This window comes from Eschrichtius robustus, chromosome 3 (genome assembly GCF_028021215.1).
Source record: "Eschrichtius robustus isolate mEscRob2 chromosome 3, mEscRob2.pri, whole genome shotgun sequence".
In the NCBI taxonomy this organism is placed as follows: domain Eukaryota; kingdom Metazoa; phylum Chordata; class Mammalia; order Artiodactyla; family Eschrichtiidae; genus Eschrichtius; species Eschrichtius robustus.
In genome coordinates this window covers 101093401-101113044 of record NC_090826.1, presented here as the reverse complement: position 1 = coordinate 101113044, position 19644 = coordinate 101093401, and the positions used below count along the sequence as shown (strand labels likewise).

At 38.6% G+C, this 19644-nt stretch overlaps 1 protein-coding gene across 2 annotated transcripts in view; it reads left to right on the top strand.

The window, feature by feature from the left end:
* TRIM33 (tripartite motif containing 33) overlaps positions 1-19644 on the top strand; it is a 161756-nt gene that overhangs the window by 86860 nt on the left and 55252 nt on the right. For both annotated transcript variants that reach the window (XM_068540555.1, XM_068540554.1), the window contains exons 2-4: positions 973-1091; positions 1510-1654; positions 1818-1950. In XM_068540555.1, the coding sequence (XP_068396656.1) occupies positions 973-1091; positions 1510-1654; positions 1818-1950 (397 nt within the window). The remainder of the gene's footprint in view (positions 1-972; positions 1092-1509; positions 1655-1817; positions 1951-19644) is intronic.

The window sequence follows — 19644 nt, the reverse complement described above, 5'->3', positions numbered from 1 at the left end:
TATGTTCTCAGTTTTATGTCTGACATATAGTAGTCAGTTTGTTGTGTTGACTGTGATGCTATTTTATAGTTCTTAAGTTTAACTTCCATATGTTAACTTCAGCAGGTTTATTCTGATAGATGCTGGAACACTAGCAGATTAAGTCACAGATGATCTTTCTTCCCACTTTAGCATGAATTCAAGTAGTTTTGAACAAAGTCAGAATTTGTCAGATGATAGATTGTGTATTTCTATTTCTGCTGTAACAGAATTGCCATAAACTTGTGTCTTGAAACAACATACATTTTATTTTCTTACTGTTCTTGAAGGCTGAAGTTTGAAGCCAGTTTTACTGTGTTAGAGTCAAAGTGTGGGCAGGTCTTGTTCCTTCTGGAGGCTCTGAGGAGAGAATCCATTTTCTTTTTCTTTTTCTTTTTCTTTTTTTTCCAGCTTATAGTAGCCACCTGCATTCCTTGGCTTGTGTGTCTGTCTCCAAAGCACATTACTCTAATCTCTGCTTTCACTGTCAATTGCCTTCTCCTCTTCTGTAGTCTAATCTTCTTCTGCCTCCATCTTGTTACATCACTTGTGATGACATTTATGGCCTATCAAATAATCCAGGACAGCATACCCATCTCAAGATCCTTAATTTAATCACACTCGCAAAATCTCCTTTGGTGTATAAAGTGACACAGGTTTTCCAAGCATTAGGACCTAGATATCTTTGGGGGCCGTTATTGCAACCACATATTGTAATAACGAAGCACCTTAAAGTTTTTTTGCATATTAATGCTTAATTTCTCTTCCTAAATAAGGTATCATTTTTCCCCAATGTAATAACTTAGTGGAATAACTTATTTTACTCAGCTCTTAATGCTCATTTCTTTGTTCTTGTCTATGATATATGAATGAGTAGTTCCCATGTAGGCATCGTGTACAATTTCCTTATTTTTTCTGAAGAATATTTCTTAATGTTGTTGTTTTGTGTTGTAGTTGGTGTAATACGGTGCCCAGTATGCCGCCAAGAATGCAGACAGATAGACCTTGTGGATAATTATTTTGTGAAAGATACATCTGAAGCTCCTAGCAGTTCTGATGAGAAATCAGAACAGGTATGCTTCTCAATTTTTCTTTATATTCCTATCTTGATATGAAAATATGAATTATAAGAAAACATGCTTGAATTGTTACATAATTTAGGGTGGTTATGCCTTAGTTTCATCTTTCAAATTGAAAATGAAGGATATCTTTATTCTACACCCTCAGACCTGGTTAAATGAGATTAAAAGTCATTACTTAAAGATTCAAATCTTGTATAGATTTTGTGTTCTGAGACTTTTTTTTACCTACCTGAATGTTTGATCTGGATGGGAAAGGATTTTGTTGAAGAGAAATGGATAACAAAATAATTTTATTCTAGGTACAGTGAATTAGTATATTTGAGAGCAAGTTAGAAAGTTTTCACCTTTTTATTTTGTGGATCTGTATTTTGTAAATTTAATGTAGCTTAGTATTTATTTCCTCCTTTAGGTATGTACTAGTTGTGAAGACAATGCAAGTGCAGTTGGCTTTTGTGTAGAATGTGGAGAGTGGCTATGTAAGACATGTATTGAAGCACATCAAAGAGTAAAATTCACTAAAGATCACTTGATCAGGAAGAAAGAAGATGTCTCAGGTAAGATAGAAGCAGTTTTAATGATTACTGTTAATCTTCCTCTTTTGCCTCTATAGCATTTCTACTTATCTTTATAAGCTTTTGATACCAATATCAGTAAGAATTTAGAAAGTTAGACAAAAATTTTGTTTAGTTTAAAAATATGTGTTTTATTTTACTGCAGAGTCTGTTGGAGCATCTGGTCAGCGCCCTGTTTTCTGCCCTGTACACAAACAAGAACAGTTGAAACTTTTCTGTGAAACATGTGATAGGCTGACATGTAGAGACTGTCAGCTATTGGAACACAAAGAACATAGGTACAGAAGTCATAATTGCTTATCAAGAAATATTATAAAAAGTTCTTGTAAAATTATTTTTCCTAAAGCAAGTATTTATTCTATAGTTTTGTTAGCATTTTAAAATTATCAGTTTTGTGTTTTTATGTCTTAGAGCAAGATATATTTTTGATAAATTATTTAATGGTTTCCATATTCATATCTAATTGTTTTATGGATATTTGTTGAAAATGTATCAGTACATGGATTTGGGTTGCAAGAATGGAGTTATATTATTTCTTTGTATGCAATGCCTCTGGTTCAGATACACTTTTTTTCAAGTGTTCTATGGGATTTAGGCTCTGGGCTGTCGTCTTAAAAGGTAATATTTCCATGGGTGTGGCTAAGTGATACCCATTTTAACATCAAAGCATAAATATACTTTCATATTGGATATACAGTTTGTAGAAAAACTAGGGATTTATAAGCATCTAAGTAGCATAGTTACTAATTCATTAATACATAGCTTTGTATTTCAACCTTCTTTTACCCTCAGGATACAATAGTATTCACTTATCACCAGCCTGTTATATCTGAACTGTTCTGGAAAGTACTGAAATTTCTAGTCAGGTGTTAAGTTTGATTAACCACACTTAAATATTTGTTTTTTAACTCTAGGATGTCTTAGAGCTTTTAGTTCATTAGAGCCATTGGAATTTTTTGGAATCCTCTAAAAGAAGGGGATACATTAATTCTGTTCACTAACAAGTACTGCATCTGTAGTTTGTGCCAGGCAGTTTGCCTAATGGTGCATGTTTGTTTAATTCACACCAACCACCCATGCAGTGTTGGTACTGATATCCTGACTGTTTTAAAGGTGAATGAGAGTTCTCACAGAAAGCTTTAGTAATCTGTACAAGGTGTCCCCATAAGTGGTAGAGCCAGAATTTGAACACAGGCATTTGGACTCCAGATCCATTTTAGCCCATATGCTCATTTTCTCCCATGTGGTATTCAGAATATAGAATACAGTGTATGGAATCTTTCAAACTTGACCTCATAGAGGTAATGCTCTTTTTTCTTTTTCAAGACACCTCTTACTGTTCTACAGAACATTTGTGTAGAAATGCTACTTTAAACTTTTGTATCCTTTGTTACAAAATGTCTCATCTTACTTATGAATTGGCCAATGTTTTGCTTGAGGTGACTAATCTTGTGAATGCCTTCACCTGAGGTCCAAATCTTACCCTTGTCTTGTAATCTCAGTAAGGCATTAAATTACTTTCTCACAGCTGCAGTCAGATCTTTGAGCGTTTAGATTTCTTATGGCTTTTTACATTGATGGTGCGAAGCAAAAAGAATAGGAACATGACATCCTATATCCTGTGAACGAATAGCTTCAACCACTCCTCTCAAAGTTTAACCATGATCCATTCTTCCCTTTCCTTCACCACTTTCCTTTACTACTCATATCCAAGTCCTAATTATCTCTTGAATGTTATTCCCTTTTCTTTCGTTTGTTCACACTGTAGTTTTCCTAGATAGACTATGGCAGAACCAATGGCACCGGACGTAAAAGCTTAGGTTCCTGTTACTACAACACATTTACAGCTAGTCTCCCTGCTTTGAGTTTTATATTGTCAAATTCATTCTGTCCACATTGCTGCCAGTATCATTTGGCTAACATGTAGTTAAGCCCCACCCACCCCACCCCCTTTAAAAACACCCTTCAAAGATACCCCATAGTCAAAGTTTAAAGTTTTCATTATTGAGTCTTACCAGATTCTTTCTGTTTATCATCTGTACAAAAGTTAGGAAACAGTCCACAAGACCACTCTGTCTTCTAATACCAGCTGCAGAGTTCAATAAAAACCCAAACATAGGGGATAACAGCATGCAGTCCACCTCATTAATATGATTTGTTATTACTTATACCTTCTTCAGTTAGAGTGGTGGCCTTGTAAACAGGATGCTTTCTGTTCACCTTGGAACCACCATCCATAAACCAAGCAGCTCTTTGTTAGCTAATAGACTTTATAGAGCACCACCTATGTGATCATAGCATTCAGCAGCTCCTCTGTGGTTCAAAAGTTATATTTAGAGGAAAAGAGGCCAGCTATCTGCTCATAAATACAATAAATACTTCTTTGCATCCTCCTGGTCGCATGTTCCTGCACAAACCATCTCTGTTTATGTGGAACGCTTCTGGGCCTTGCCTTCCTCATTAGAGTGTTCCCCTGTCACCCAAAACATTATGAGTATTTCAGGTTTCATGGGTATTTTGTGTCCTTCAATCATAGAGTCAGTCTCAGTGCCGAATGGCAAGCTAGTAATTTTCTCTTAAATGACATAAATTTTACCATGGTATCCAGAACTTCTCTGGTCCAAAATCCTGGTGGGTCTGTGCTGAGTGGCACTGAGAGGTTTTGCCATAAGTTTCAATCTGCGTAGGTACGTGTTGCTGACACTTCCAAAATCATGTCCGAGTGTGGATCACAGGGGCCCAAAAGCATCATGAGAAAGACTGCTTTTTTGCAGTTCAGACGTGGCCTGCCTTTGTTTAGGCCCCTGTTCAAATATGACCTTCTTTTGGGTAGTTGTATTGATTGGTGCTGGTAATATTCCCAGATATGGAGTGTGTGTTCTTCAAAATTCAAATATACCAACCAAATGTTGGCTTCTTGTTTAGTTCTAGGGGTAGGTGGCAGAAGCAGTTTATTTTTTTTCACCTGTGGAATGTCATGGGTGGCTCCTGCCTAGGTTATTCCTAAGAATTTCACCAGTTTGGACAGGTCCTTGGACTTTTGCTATATTTAGCAACAGCCTCTGTTGGTCATGTGTGTCGCCATTGCATCTGAGTCAGTCTTACCTTCATCTTTAGTTTCTGATATTATCATGAAATTAATATAGTATATTATTACACTCAGGACCTGCATCAAGTCTAAATCTCTTCTAAACAAATCATACCAGTCAGCTGGTGAATTGAAATAACCCTGTGGCAGTATAGTAAACATAAATTAGGGTCCTTCCACATCAAGGAAAATTGCTGTTGGCTCTTTTTCAGAGTTAGAAAAAAAAATTTGCATGTTCAGTCACTGAGTGCCACTCTTTTTTAGTCTGCTGTATATATTTTTTGTATTGTTGAAACCATATCAAGGACTGCTGATGCTATGGTGGCACTACTTTATTCAAACTTTAATAGTCTGCTGTTACTCTTGATGAAACATTTACTTTTTTCACAGGTTACACATGGTTATTGTACAAAGAATTCATTGGTACTAGCACTCCAGCTTCTAATTTGTCATTAAAGTCGTAATCTCATTTTATCCATCAGGTATCCTATACTGTCTCAGGTCTACAACTTCTGTGGACTTGGACAGTTTTTTTTAAAAAAAAATATTTATGTATGTATGTATTTTGCTGTGCCGGGTCTTAGTTGTGGCACGTGGGATCTTCCAAGTTGCGACATGCGGGAATCTTCAAGTTGCAGCATGCGGGATCTTTAGTAGCAGCATGCGAACTCTTAGTTGCGGCATGTGGGATCTAGTTCCTTACCCAGGGATCGAACCCAGGCTGCCTGCATTGGGAGCGCAGTCTTAGCCACCGGACCACCAGGGAAGTCCCTGGACTTGGGCAGTTTTAGTGGTTTCCATGTACCATGTCTAATCAAGACTCGCCTGAAGGTGAACTTGTATGTCTTCTGTTTTACAGTACCAGTCAGACATAATATCCATTCCAATGACATAGTCACATAAAGGAGAGATGTAACTACTTCACATAAAGTCTGTTTATATATTCCAACTTTCATCACCTTAATCCTATCAACCATCCCTCTCCTCCCAATCTAACCTTAGCTCCCATTAGGTCTTCAGCAGGTTTTAGAATCATAGCACATTGGGCTCCCATGTCAGGGAGTCCCGGAAATGTCTCTTATCCACCCCCTGGCTATTTTACCCACACAAGTGCATATTGCCTTGTGTTTTCCAGCTGGGGTTTGAGCCAGAAGATCTTGGCCTCTCCTTCAGTTTTCAGGTTGATTGATCCATGGAATCGTTGCTCCAGGCAGTACAAGGTCAGGTTTCTCATTGTCATCTTTGCCCTCCAGCTTTTAAAATTTCTTCATACTGGAGTAAATACAACAGTTGTTTAATGCCCTTTAATGTTGGGGACCAGCAGTGGCTCCCATTGGTCCACCCAACTTCCAAGAGTGCTACGTTAAGACCTTTGTTTCAATCCCATCATTGTCTGCTTTATTCACCACCTCCCCTCCCCCCCCCCCCCCCCCTTTTTAACAGCCACCTAAAGATTTCCATCCTGCTGGGGTAAATCCCTTGACTCTCCCCTTTGTCTTTCCCTATTTTCTCATGAATCACTATAGTTTTCTTAACATCTGTAAGGCCCATAAAGCTGAGACAAATCTAATAAGGCTTCTCAGATTATTGCTAGGTTTTGCAGCAGTAAAATTACATGGGGGTGCCCATGTACAAGGGTCCCCCTTAATCACATTATTTACCTTGACCTTAGTAGGAGGCATACTCAGTAGACGAACGTCCTGCTCTGCATAATGCTAATCCTCAGCAGACGAACATCCTGCTCTGCATAATGCTAATCTGGCGTGGCTTGCGTAAGAAGCATATCAGCCACTTCTTCTGGGGAGTTCTATTTGGCATTTATAGGAGAAGGGCAATCACCTGTGAGGGTAAAAAAAACTTCACAGGGGCTTTTATCCAGTCCACCAAGCTCGCTGTCCCCTTAGGAATCACCTGCTGTGTGTCTAGATTATGTGTAGCCATCTGTGGTTCCGTAGTGAGCTGTGGGTCCTGCATCAGCTCAAACATTGCTGTTCTATTCTGCAGCATTCAAAATCAACATTACTGCCTCTACGTAATCAGTCACTCTTACAATATTTTAGTAAAGGTTTTTTTCAGGAAGCATACAATGTCAATCCACAAAATGAGATAATTCCTTAGCATTGTAAACTCTGGTTTCATTAGTTTCTTGATTTTGTCTTTCCTCAACCAGACTACTTTGTGACTGGAAGTCATAGAGCTGCTGTCTATTTCCCCAGCATAATTTTTCCCTTTGGAATGGCCCTGAGGCTAGTGGCTGTAGCTCAGACTGGCTGAAATCTAAACTTTGCCGGGTGTCAGGATCTGTCCCAGTACACTCTTCATTTTAGCTGCTACAGATAACAGTAACCAAGGAATTGTTTAATTACCTTGTTTCTTATTAGTTTGCATTTCCTTGTTTATCCAGGGAGTCAACTCCTAGGGAGTTGGAGCTACAGTTTCTAAGTTCTTTCTGTTGGTAACTTTTACCTCTAATAACTGCAGCTGTAGTTCCATACCATGAGTGACTAGATAGTCATCCAGGAATCAAAGGTTCATAACCCTTGTCATCTTTTCCTTCCTCTTCCCAACCAAAAGTTTCAATGAGTCAGGATGGTTCTAGTGAATCTCACTTTTGACGCCAACTATGAAGTTAGGGAACAATTCACGGGTCCTCCCTCACTTCTGACACCAACTGCAGAATTTGGGTGTCCCCAAAACCATTCGCGCTTCCTTTTTTTTTTTTTTTTTTTAATTTATCTTATTCATTCTCACTTCTGACACCAGTTGCAAGTTCAGGATTTCTTAAGACTACCCTCAGATTCATTCATTTCTTAGAACTCACTGAAAGATGTATACTGACAGTTAACATTTATTACAGTGAAAGGATACAGATTAAAATCATCCAAGGGAAAGACATGGAGCAGAGTAGTCTAGGAGAGTTCTAAATGTGGAACTCCCAGTTGTGTCTTCTCAGTGGAATTCTATTTTTTTTGTTTAATATTTATTTATTCATCCATTTATTTTGGCTGCGCTGAGTCCCAGCTGCGGCGTATGGGATCTTCAGTTGTGGCATGCCAACCCTTAGCTGCGGCATGCGTGCAGGGTCTAGTTCCCTGACCAGGGATCGAACCCGGGACTCCAGTGCTGGGAGCGGGGAGTCCCACCCACTGGACCACCAGGGAAGCCCCCTCAGTGGAATTCTTAAAGTAGTTAACTCCTCCTAGCAATGATGTGTGACAGCATGAAGAGAATATTGCCAACCAAGGAGGCTTGCATGAGCCTTGGTGTCCAGAATTTTTTTTGGAACTCTGTCATGTAGATGTAGTTCACTGGCCACGTGATTGACTGGTTTCCAGCCCCTTCTGAGGTTGAGCTGATACTGTGTGACCTGAAGACCCTACCATAAATCATATCATTAGCACATGGCCTAAGGCCCCAAGTAAACAAAGATACTTTTGTCAGACAGTACATTTCAAGGGCTTAGAGATGCCCTCCCAGCTGCTGAGGGCAAAGGCCAGACTTCTCTTTGGGCAAGGTTAAATTCTTTAGTACACAATCTGTTATCTCCTATTTGCACTCTTACAGTATGTAACCCCCTGTTTTAAACTTCTCTGCCTTAACAAATGCTATTTCTTAACTTACAGAACACTGTCAGGAGAACTATTTCTAAAAGCCAGTTTACTTCTGTGTCTTGTCTTCCCTAACACTTTCGTTCCATCTTATCCACCCCGTTTCCCTGTCTGGACTTCAGGCCTTTTAGGGCTAGTTCTTTTAAGGGGCTTAGCTTCTCACAGGCTTATTGATCAAGTCGGGTTTCCCACCTCTTCTTGAGTCACTCATGCAATTATGATAATATATATTTTCTTAGAAAATCCCACCATTTAGTAGAGGTTTTAAAGACATACTTCCGGGCTTCGCTGATGTTGCAGTGGTTAAGAATCCGCCTGTCATTGCAGGGGACACGGGTTTGAGCCCTGGTCTGGGAAGATCCCACGTGCTGCGGAGCAACTAAGCCCGTGAGCCACAACTACTGAGCCTGCTCTCTAGGGCCCGCGAGGCACAACTACTGAGCCCGTGTGCCGCAACTACTGAAGCCCATGCGCCTAGAGCCCGTGCTCCACAACAAGAGAAGCCACCACAATGAGAAGCCCACGCACCACAACGAAGAGTAGCCCCCGCTCGCTGCAACTAGAGAAAGCCCACACACAGCAACGGAGACCCAATGCAGCCAAAAATAAATAAATAAAATAAATAAATAATTTTTTTAAAAAAGCCATTAAGGAAAGTTTAAAAATAAATAAAAATAAAAAAAATAAAAACATACTTGCTTAGAAATAGACCATAAAGATTTTACAAAAACCTGTGTTTCTTTCTCTTTCTTGTTTATAATGTTGAATAGCTGAGTTTATTTCCTCTTTCTTTATTAGCCTAGCCATAGATTTGAGTCTCTTATTGGTCATTTTATTTTATTTTTTTAAGATTTTTTTGTTGTGGACCATTTTTAAAGTCATTACTGAATTTGTTACAGTATTGCTCTGTTTTATATTTTGGTTTTCTGGCTGCGAGGCATGTGGGATCTTAGCTCCCTGACCAGGGATCGAACCTGCACCCCCTACATTGAAAGGTGAATTCTTAACCACTGGACCCAGGGAAGTCCCTATTGGTCATTTTAGTGATCCAATTTTTGAAATTGTTTATTCTTTTTTTAAGTATTCTAACTCTCAGAGTTCTCTTTTATTTTTATTCTTTGCTTAGCTTTATTTCATTGTACTTCTTTTAGTTTCTTATGTTGAATCTTGACTTTATCAAAAAGATGTGACTTTTTCATTTATTTATTTATTTATCTATCTATTTATTTATTTATTGCTGCATTGGGTCTCATTGCTGTGTACAGGCTTTCTCTAGTTGCGGCAAGTGGGGGCTACTCTTCGTTGCGGTGCGTAGGCTTCTTATTGCAGTGGCTTCTCTTGTTGCAGAGCACAGGCTCTGGGCACACAGGCTTCAGTAGTTGTGGCACGTGGGCTCAGTGGTTGTGGCTTGCGGGCTCTAGAGCACAGGCTCAGTAGTTGTGGCTCACGGGCTTAGTTGCTCTGCGGCATGTGGGATCTTCCCGGACCAGGGCTCAAACCTGTGTCCCCTGCATTGGCAGGAGGATTCTTAACTGCTGAGCCACCAGGGAAGCCCGTGAATTTTTCTTTGATTAAAATTTAGCCTCATTCCAGAATCATTATTGACTTACCTACTCTATATAAGAATTTTGGGTCCCCTGCCACCCACCTGCCCTTTTAAAGGTGATTGTTGCATAGTATAGTGATACAGATAACAAACTTTGGTGTGTGTGTGTGCAAGTGTGTATCTTCAAACGGAGAAAATGTAGTACCTTCCTTATAAGATGGCTGTGAGGATTGAGTTGAGAATTGTACCTGTAAAGTGCTTAACACAGTAAGGGCTCAATAATAGTCTGTTACATTTCATTTATTTATGGCCATGCCGGGCGGCTTGTTGGAATTCCCCGACCAGGGATTGAACCTGGGCCCTCAGCAGTGGAAGCCCTGAGTCCTAACTACTGGACCACCAAGGGAATTCCCTATTTCTTTTCTTTTTTAAAAAAACACTTTATTGAGATCTTTGGTTTTCTTTATGGCCTCATAAGTTGTTTTCAAAAAGGAAAGCATCTATAGAACTTTATGAAATTTTGTACCTCAAAGCACTTCATGGTTTCTAGCTAAACCATGACGTTATCCCTCCTCCTTCTAGTAATTCTCTTCACAGTAAATGAATAAAAAATGTATAGACTTATAAAGGACAAGAATGAGAGAAGAGACACCAATGGAGGTTTCAGTTAATTTTTCAAAACCAGGGAAATGGATTGAATATTTGTTGGATCTGATAATTTACCTAGTAGAGTTGAGCCAACTACAACCCGAGGGCATGCGAATGAGATATAAAGGAAGCCACTTGATTCACTTCCCAGAAACCTATGGTGGCTCAGGATCTAGAGGTGATAGGTATCACAAAAGTTGGGCTTATTCTCTGGATAAGTAAAATCAGAGGCCCTGGACTTGGGGATATTAGGTCTAGATTGAGGGTGGGGATGAGGTACTTGGCTGAAATTGGGGAGATTAAAGGATCAATCTGCACAGTAAACTGTGAGACATTCACTTACCTCGATTTGCTTCCAGATTGCCAGTAGTGAACTTTTCCATTTTACTGTTCTTCCCTACTCTGCTTTCTGGAATTAGAGGCTTTGTCACTCTCTGGAGAAAGTGAATAATTAGAAGAGGCCTCCTAATGTTGCCATTTGGGGTTCATTTCTGATGAAAAAGATTGCCTTACAGTGAAGCCCATCAGTTCATAAGTTCTGCTCTCTCTTTCACACGTGATTCTGAGCAGTTTTAAAGTATATTTAGGGACTTCTTGGTCATCCAGTGGCTAAGACTCCCATTCCCAGTGCAGGGGGCCTGGGTTTGATCCCTGATCAGGAAACTAGATCCCACATGCCTCAAATAAGAGTTTGCATGTCGAAACGAAGATCCTGTGTGGCGCCGATAGTGAGAGGCCCGCGCACCGCGATGAAGAGTGGCCCCCGCTTGCCACAACTAGAGAAAGCCCTCGCACAGAAACAAAGACCCAACACAGCCAAAAATTTTAAAAATAAATAAATAAATAAATTTTTTTAAAAAAGTATTTAAAAAAAAAGATCCTGTGTGCCGCAACTAAGACCCAGTGCAGCCAAATAAATAAGTAAATACTAAAATATTAAAGTATATTTAAATATAAAAGGATATGAATGGATGGAAGGATCATCTGACATTTGATGAGAGCCACAGTCATATGCCATCCATTGTGGGATAGTTGAGAATTCTCAACTTCTCTATCTCTTGTCTGGCTTCAAATATAGAGACTATAAAAGCTAAGTATTTCCTTCCTCAGCATTCCTGGCGTTAGGGTACCTCTGATCCACAGTTTATGCCCCCAAAATAGAAACAGAATTCTGTTTAGAGGGTGATTTTCAGAAAGTTTTTACCTTCCTGACAAAAGGGACAGATGTTGCTGGTGTCATCCATCTTCCTCCTTTTTCCTTCCTTGAATTTGGATGTGATGCCTGGAATTCTGACACCATTATATACTCATGAGGATAAAGCCAAGATCATCTCAGTGATTCTAACTTTGATGTTGTTAAACTAACACCATCAACTGCCTACATTTGGTCTTGTTATATGAGCCACTATTAGTCCCTACAGCTGTACATGTTTCTGATTGACACAGCTGCCCACATGAAAGGACATAACATAATACAGGAGCAAAAGGAAGTGTGAAATAAAAATTATGATGTTCTGAAAAATGGCAAGCTATTGGTCACAAATTAAGGACAGAATCTCCACAAAAGGAGTAATTAAAGGGACTTCCCCAGAGGTCAGGTGGTTAATTAAGACTTCACGCTTCTGCTTCTACTTCAGGGGGTACAGGTCCGATCCCTGGTCGGGTTTGATGCCTGTTCAGGGAGCTAAGATCCCACATGCCGAGCAATGTGGCACCCCCTCCCCAAAAAAAAATTAAAATAAGAAAGAGCTCTTGGAAGTATGATAGGTGAAAAAAATCAATAGGTTTGGTAGATAAATTCTATTTAGTCTCCTAGAAAATAAGACAAAAAGATTTTAAAAAGATTTAAAAATTACAAGAGATCAACTGCCAGCTAGTACAAATTATAGAAAAAGAAATGAAAGAAATTATCAAATAAATAATACAAGAAGTTCTCCTACGAACCTAGAATTGCCAATCTGAAATGACCCATTTAATGCCCAGTATGCTGATAGTAAAAGGCTTCTATCAAATTTGTGTATTATCATCATAAAATGGTGATATGCTATGGGTTAAAATGAAGATCAACAGAGTTTCCAAAGAATCGAAGTAGGTAACCGGCAATGAATTGGAAATCTAAATATGATCTTTAAAAATAGCAATACTAGGAGGTAGAAGATGCTGGAACTGTAACTTCAAAAGTTGCGGGGTGATAAAAAAAATGTTTAAAAAAAAGTTGTGGGGTGAGAGGGAAAGATTTTCAACCTAGAATTCTATATCTAAACTATTAATCAATGTGAGTAAGATGTACACATTCTTCAGCATGCAAGGATTCAGAAACTGCCTCCCATACACCTCTTTCTGGAGAGCTATTAGAGAATGTGATCCACAGAAATGTTAATAAACCAAGAAAGTGAATGGGAATGCCCAGAATGACAGCTGTGCAGGAGCTAGTTTAGACTGAAGCATGAAGACTAAGGACCCCATTAAGGATGTCTCCAGGAAAAAAAATGGAACCACTTCTATTAAATTTGTTATATTAGGTCATTTGAAAAATAATATTGACAAGTTTTTGACATACCTGATGGAACATGAGAAACATTAGGAATCAGTACATTGAGAATTAAGTCAACTCCAAAAGAAACAAAGTTCAAGAAAAGAAATTACTCTTATTATACTCCTTGGCTCATCGTTGGACAATGTTTACAATCATTTATTAATTCAACAAATAGTTGCATGCTTATTGAGTGCCAGGCATGGTATATTTCAGTGAACAAAGTGAAGTCACTGTCCCCAAGGACTTAATTTTTCATGGTAGAGTCAAACAAATAGTGAATATATCAGGTGGTAATTGTCATAGAGAAAAATAAAGCTGGGAATTTGGAACAGAGCATGTGAGCATGCAGGTTTGTAGGTTTCTGTTTTAAATTAGGGTGGTTTCAAAAGGCTTCGGTGATGAAGTGGGATTTGAGTAGAGACTGAAGGAAGAATGGGAGCAGGACTTGCTTAAATTTGGCAGTGAGGAGCATGCTTCAAGTAGAGAGAAAGCAAGTGCAAAGGGCCAGAGATAGTAGCATATTTGACATCTTTGAGTAACTGTATGGTCTGAGTGCAGTTAACAAGGGGAAGATTGCTATCAGATGAGGTCAGGGGCAGGAAGGGCCAAATTATTTAGTGCTTTGTAGGTTATGGTAAGAATGTTGCTTTTTACTCTGAGTCAGATGCTCAAGCTTTTGAGCAGTGGAATAATTTGACTGATTGTTTTAAAAGGATCGCACTAGCTCTAGTGAGGAGAGATTAAAGAAAGAGCAAGGACAGAATCATGAGATTAAGTTAGGAGGTTGTTCTCAATAATTTTGGCAAGAAATAATGGTGGTTTAGACTAACACTGGAGATATTAAGATATAATCCAGTTCTAAATATATTTTGAACTTGGATTTGATGCCTGAAAATGATAATGTGGATTTGCTGATATATGGGTTGTATGAGATACCAATAACACCAAGAGTTTTGGCTTTCAGTTTACCAAGAGTAATGGACGATTAGGATTGAATTTACTGAGGTGTGGAAGACTGTGGGAAGACATGGTTTGTTAGGTGTATTTAGGGAGTTGATAGTTAAGTTTTGGCCATATTAAATTTGAGACCTTGTAGTAATATAAACACTGACTATTTTATGATAAACTCAGATTGGGCTTGATAGAAGTAGGGAGGATGGTGGTATGTGTTGAATTCTTAACTGTTTAATTGATAAAGCTATTTAGTAAAGGCCTGTCATTTTGGAAGGCATCCCATAGACCTTCTGCCCCCCTCATCACAAATAGAGAAGGTCCTCACACTCAGTGTACCTTCTCAGAACTTCTCTGTTCCCTTCACTCTGTCATCATGAGGCAAGATGTAACATATACATTTGGAGTGAGTTTGCGTCTCCTGAAATGAGGGTCATGACTAAACCTTCACATTCTAAGACCACACAATTCTGACTCTTCTATCCTCATCTGGAGTGAAGATGTGGTTGACTTGCTAGAACTAGAATTTCTTCTCCATTAACAGATTAAAAGAGAAAGCCCTAGGCCCCACCCCTGTTTACCACCAATATTTGCAATTTCTCCATTATTATCTGCTTTAAATCTGCTAGGACTAATATTATTATGTTCTTTATCCCTATTTGTCATCCAAGAAAAGCCCCACACTCCCAGGTCTCCCCTCATCTGCCATGCTTTAATTCCCATAAGGCTCCCACGTGGCAGTTTCTGCTACTTTGTTCTCTGTGATTCATGGTTTGTCATCAGCAGGATTTCTATATCCTCAACCTCTTTTTTGATCCCTTTCTGTACCTCCTTTGCTATAATGGAAACGGCTCTAGGACATTGCTTCCTCTGCAGTCTTTTTAACTGGTGGCTGTTTTTTCTTTGACATCCCATGTATTACTAGGCCTGGAGATGTGAGGTAGGTCTTCTCTTTGCTATTTTTTAGACCATTCTTCCTCCTTCCTCCCTGAAGAATCTCTAAATGTTAATCTCAAGTGCCATCGTTCGTGTCCCTCATTGATACTGTCCCATAAAACCCTTGGGTCATTCCACTTTATCTCTTACAGATTTTAGTTCCTAATGCAGTGGCAATCTGTGGTATTCTATTATTGTCTTAATTCCTGGCAATTTTAATATACTTAGATTCGATCCTTCTGACACTCTGGTCTTTGTTTTTTGAACTCCTTTCTAAGATTTATGCCCTCTACATTGCCACTCACACCTGAGACCATATACTAGACCTTGACATTTCCAATAATTATGTTCAGTTTTAAGCATTCCTCTTTGTAAACACATATCCCATCATTCTAGCTCATTCTGCTCAGTACCAGACTTCAGCAGTTATTCACCATACAGTGACTTATTTTAATCCATTGATTGTACTACCCTTTCACTTTACCTCATTTCTTTATATTCTCACTTAACCCATTTTCAGTTTAATTTAATGGCTAATCATTTTCACTCCCTTGCTTTTAGCCTTGACTCCCATATCCCACTTGGTTGAACTCCCTTGGCAAAACCACCATCCTGATTAAACTCAACTTCTATCATGCTTCGCTTATGCAGTTGAATATCACAGGAGAAAAAACACATAATGACCCCAGCTGGTCTCACTCTCAATTCATGACCACTTAACCTCAGATAGACCCTAATGTTGCCTGGCAATCGTACTGTGCATTCACACCTTTTCTGTCTTAAATGTCCAACTTTCACCCTCTATTCTCACTCCCAAATATTCGTATTGCTTCCTACTTTATTGAGAAAAATGAAACAATCAAAAGAGTACTTGTGCAGACTCCCTCTACCACATTTACTTTTCTGTAAACACTTGTACCCACATTTCTACATTTCTGTCTTACCTTAATTAAACTCTCTTCCTCTATAAAGCCAGTTGCTCCAATTAATACACACTTAGATTCCATCTCATTTTATGTAGCTGGGGACATTGCTTCAGCAGTTTGGCCTTTTCTCTGCCGGTTTCAGTTTTTTCAGTCTCTAGCAGTCACTCCCATCAGTATTTCAATATTCTGCTATTTTTTCTTCCATCTTTAAAATGAAGGCAAACACAAGACTTTATCTTTAACCTACTTTCCCTGCTAGCAACGGCCCCTGTTGCTCTTTGCAGCAAAACTTTTTGAAAGTATTGCTTATAATCATGGTCTCCATTTTCTCCTGTCCCATTCTCTTAAATATACATATTTGACTATCAGCATTCTCCCAACAGTGTTCTTTTCAAGGTCACCAATAACCATTGCATTACTAAACCTAGAGGTCATTTCTCAGTCATCATCTTAATACCTTATATATCAGCAACATTTGACATGGCTGATCATTCCCTTAATACATTTCATTTACTTTGCTACCAGGAGACCACATTCTTTCAGTTTTCCTTTTACCATGCTGATTACTTCTTAGTCTCATTTGCTCATTTTTCTGGATTCCTAATTTTGAATGTGCCAGGCCTTACTCCATGATCTACAACTACAGTCTTACGGCTTTAAATACCATCCATATGCTGGTGATGTTCAAATTCCTATTTCTGGCTTAGTACTCTCTCCTGAACTTTCAGATTTGTTCTACAGACTGTAACATCTCTACATGAGTGTCTGCTTTCTCATATAATACAGTGAACCGTTTAACAGCACAGGTTTGAATTGTGTGGGTCCACTTATATGTGGATTTTTTTCACTAAATACATACTACAGTGCTACACAATCCAAGGTTGGTTGAATCCGCAGATGTGGAATCATGGATGAGAAGGTCAACTGCAAAGTCAGTACTTGGATTTTCGACTGCACGGTCAGTTGGGGTCTCTAACCTCTGCATTGTTCACGGGTCAACTGTTTATCCAAAACTGAACTGATACCTTCTCCCAACCTTTTTCACTGGCAGCCTTGCCCCATCTCAATTTGTTGCAATTGCATTTTTTCTGTTGCATAGGCCAGAAATCTTGGCATCATCCTTGACTCCACTGTTTTTTCATACCCAAACCCAAACCCAAACATATCAGAACATCTTTTTGGCTCCACCTTTAAAGTATATCCCCAGATCCCACAACTTCTACTACCTCATTGCTGTTAGCTCCATTGCTACTAGCCTGGTCTCAGCCACCATCATTTCCTGTATGGATTACTACAGTAGTCTCCTAAACCATCCCCATGCTTCTCATATTGTCCCTCTTCAGTTTATTCTTAACAGAACCACTAGAATGAGTCTCAAATCAGACTGTGTCACTTTCCTGCCCAAAAGTAGTGGTACTCCTGTTCAATAAGAGTAAAAGTCAGATTCCTTATAGAGGCCTATATACACGCATTTCATCTGTTACTATTCTTACCTCTCACTCTGCTACAGCTGCACTGGCTTTCTTGCTGATTCTAAAACATGCCAGAGATGCTGTTACCTGCCTATTTTCTCTAACTAGAACTTTCTTGCTCCACCCATTTGCATAGCTAACTTTCATATATCCGTCAAGTCTCTGTTTAAATGTAACTTTGCCAGTGAGATCTACTCTAATCACTGTATTTAAAATTGCAATTTGCCCCATCACTCCTAATCTGCCTTATCCTGCTCTGTATTTTTTTATATAGAGCACTTATCACCTTCTAAACATATTCTATAATTTATAGCTTGTTTTTATTTTTTGTGTTCTTCCCATTAGAATGTAAGCTTCATGAGGGTAGGTGTCTTTGTTTTGTTCACTAAGTCCCAGGAGCCTATAACAGTATTTGACACAAATTTAGACATTTCATCTATTGAACAAATATTTGTTAATATAGATAGAGGAAAAAAAGAGGTAGTAGAGCTGCCTGAATATAGGAATTATCAATTATATGTTGTGTATTTTTTTTTTTTTAAATTTTTGGCTGTGTTGGGTCTTCGTTTCTGTGCGAGGGCTTTCTCCAGTTGCGGCAAGTGGGGGCCACTCTTCATCGCGGTGCGCGGGCCTCTCACTATCGCGGCCTCTCTTGTTGCGGAGCACAGGCTCCAGACGCGCAGGCTCAGTAGTTGTGGCTCACGGGCCTAGTTGCTCCGCGGCATGTGGGATCTTCCCAGACCAGGGCTCAAACCCGTGTCCCCTGCATTGGCAGGCAGATTCTCAACCACTGCGCCACCAGGGAAGCCCATGTTGTGTATTTTTATTGCATAAATAGTTGAGGGCTCCTTGCTCTCTCTTTTAATTGGAAGCTCTTGCTCTTTTAATTGGAATGTTTAATCCTGTTACATTTAATGTATTTAGTGATAAGGTTAGGCTTAACTTTTTGTTTTTTATTTTCTCTTGTGTTTTGTTCTGTTGTTTCTTTCCTGCCATCTTTTAAGTTAAAACTTTTTTGGTATTTCATTTTATATCCACTTTTGGCTTTTTAAGGTGTACCTCTTTATTATTTTCAGTGATTGCTCTAGGGCAATGATACGCAGCTTTAACTTAAAGCCTACTTAAAATATTGTACTATTTCTCACTTCACAAATAACCTTACAAAAGAATAATTCCATTTATCAAATCCTCATCCTTTGTACTAATGCTGTATCATTTATTCATAAATGCATTATAAACCCTACCTTCCAGTGTTTTTTTTAATGTTTAGACTCTTAAGGAAATTATGAGGAGAGAAAATAAAAACCCAGTCTTTTATATTTACCCATTTATTACAATTTCTGTTTCTCTACATCTTTTATCATGTTCCTTTGTCCTGAAGAATATTCTTCAGCATTTCTTGTTTTGTAGGTCTGTTGGCAATGAAAACTCTTAGCTTCCATTCATTGGAACATCCTCAGTTTGGAGGGATATTTGCACTATTTACAGAATTCTGGATTGACAGTTTCTTCTTTCAACATTTAAAAGCTGTCATTACTTTGTATTCTGGCCATCTTTGTTTTTAATTATATCATTCATACTGTTCTCGCCTGAATGTTGTTTGACAGTTCTCTGGCTGCTTTCAAGATTTTCTTTGGTCTTCACCATTTGAACCATGATGTTTTTAGGTATGTATTTCATTCTGTTCATCCTGTGTGTGTTTCACTGAACTTCTTGTACCTATAAGTTTATGGTTTTCATCAAATTTGGAAAGTTGGCCATTTAAAAAAATTTTTCTCTCCACATTCTTACTGTCTTCTGGGACACCAGTTACACGTATGTTAGACCCTTGATTTTGTCACACAGGTCCCTGAGGCTTTGTTCATTTTCCTTCAGTCTATTCTCTCCCTTCAGATTTTATAACTTTTCATATGTGTTCATTTTCACTCACCCTTTCTTCAATCATCTCCCATTTGCTACCAGACCCATCCAGTGAGTTATTTCATTTCAATTATTATACTTTTCTAGAATTTCCATTTTTTAAAATACTTTCTATTTCTCTGCTAGGACTTATTATCAGTTCATTCATTAAGAACCTGTTTTCATTTAAATTTTAAATAAATATCCAGTAGCCCATTTGAGGTCTTTGCTAAATATAGCATTTGGACTATCTTGGTGACAGTGCCTATTGAATATGTTTTTCTTTACTTTGAGTCATACTTTCCTGTTTCTTGGAATACCTAGTGATTTTTAATTGAGATTTGGACATTGTGGATGATATA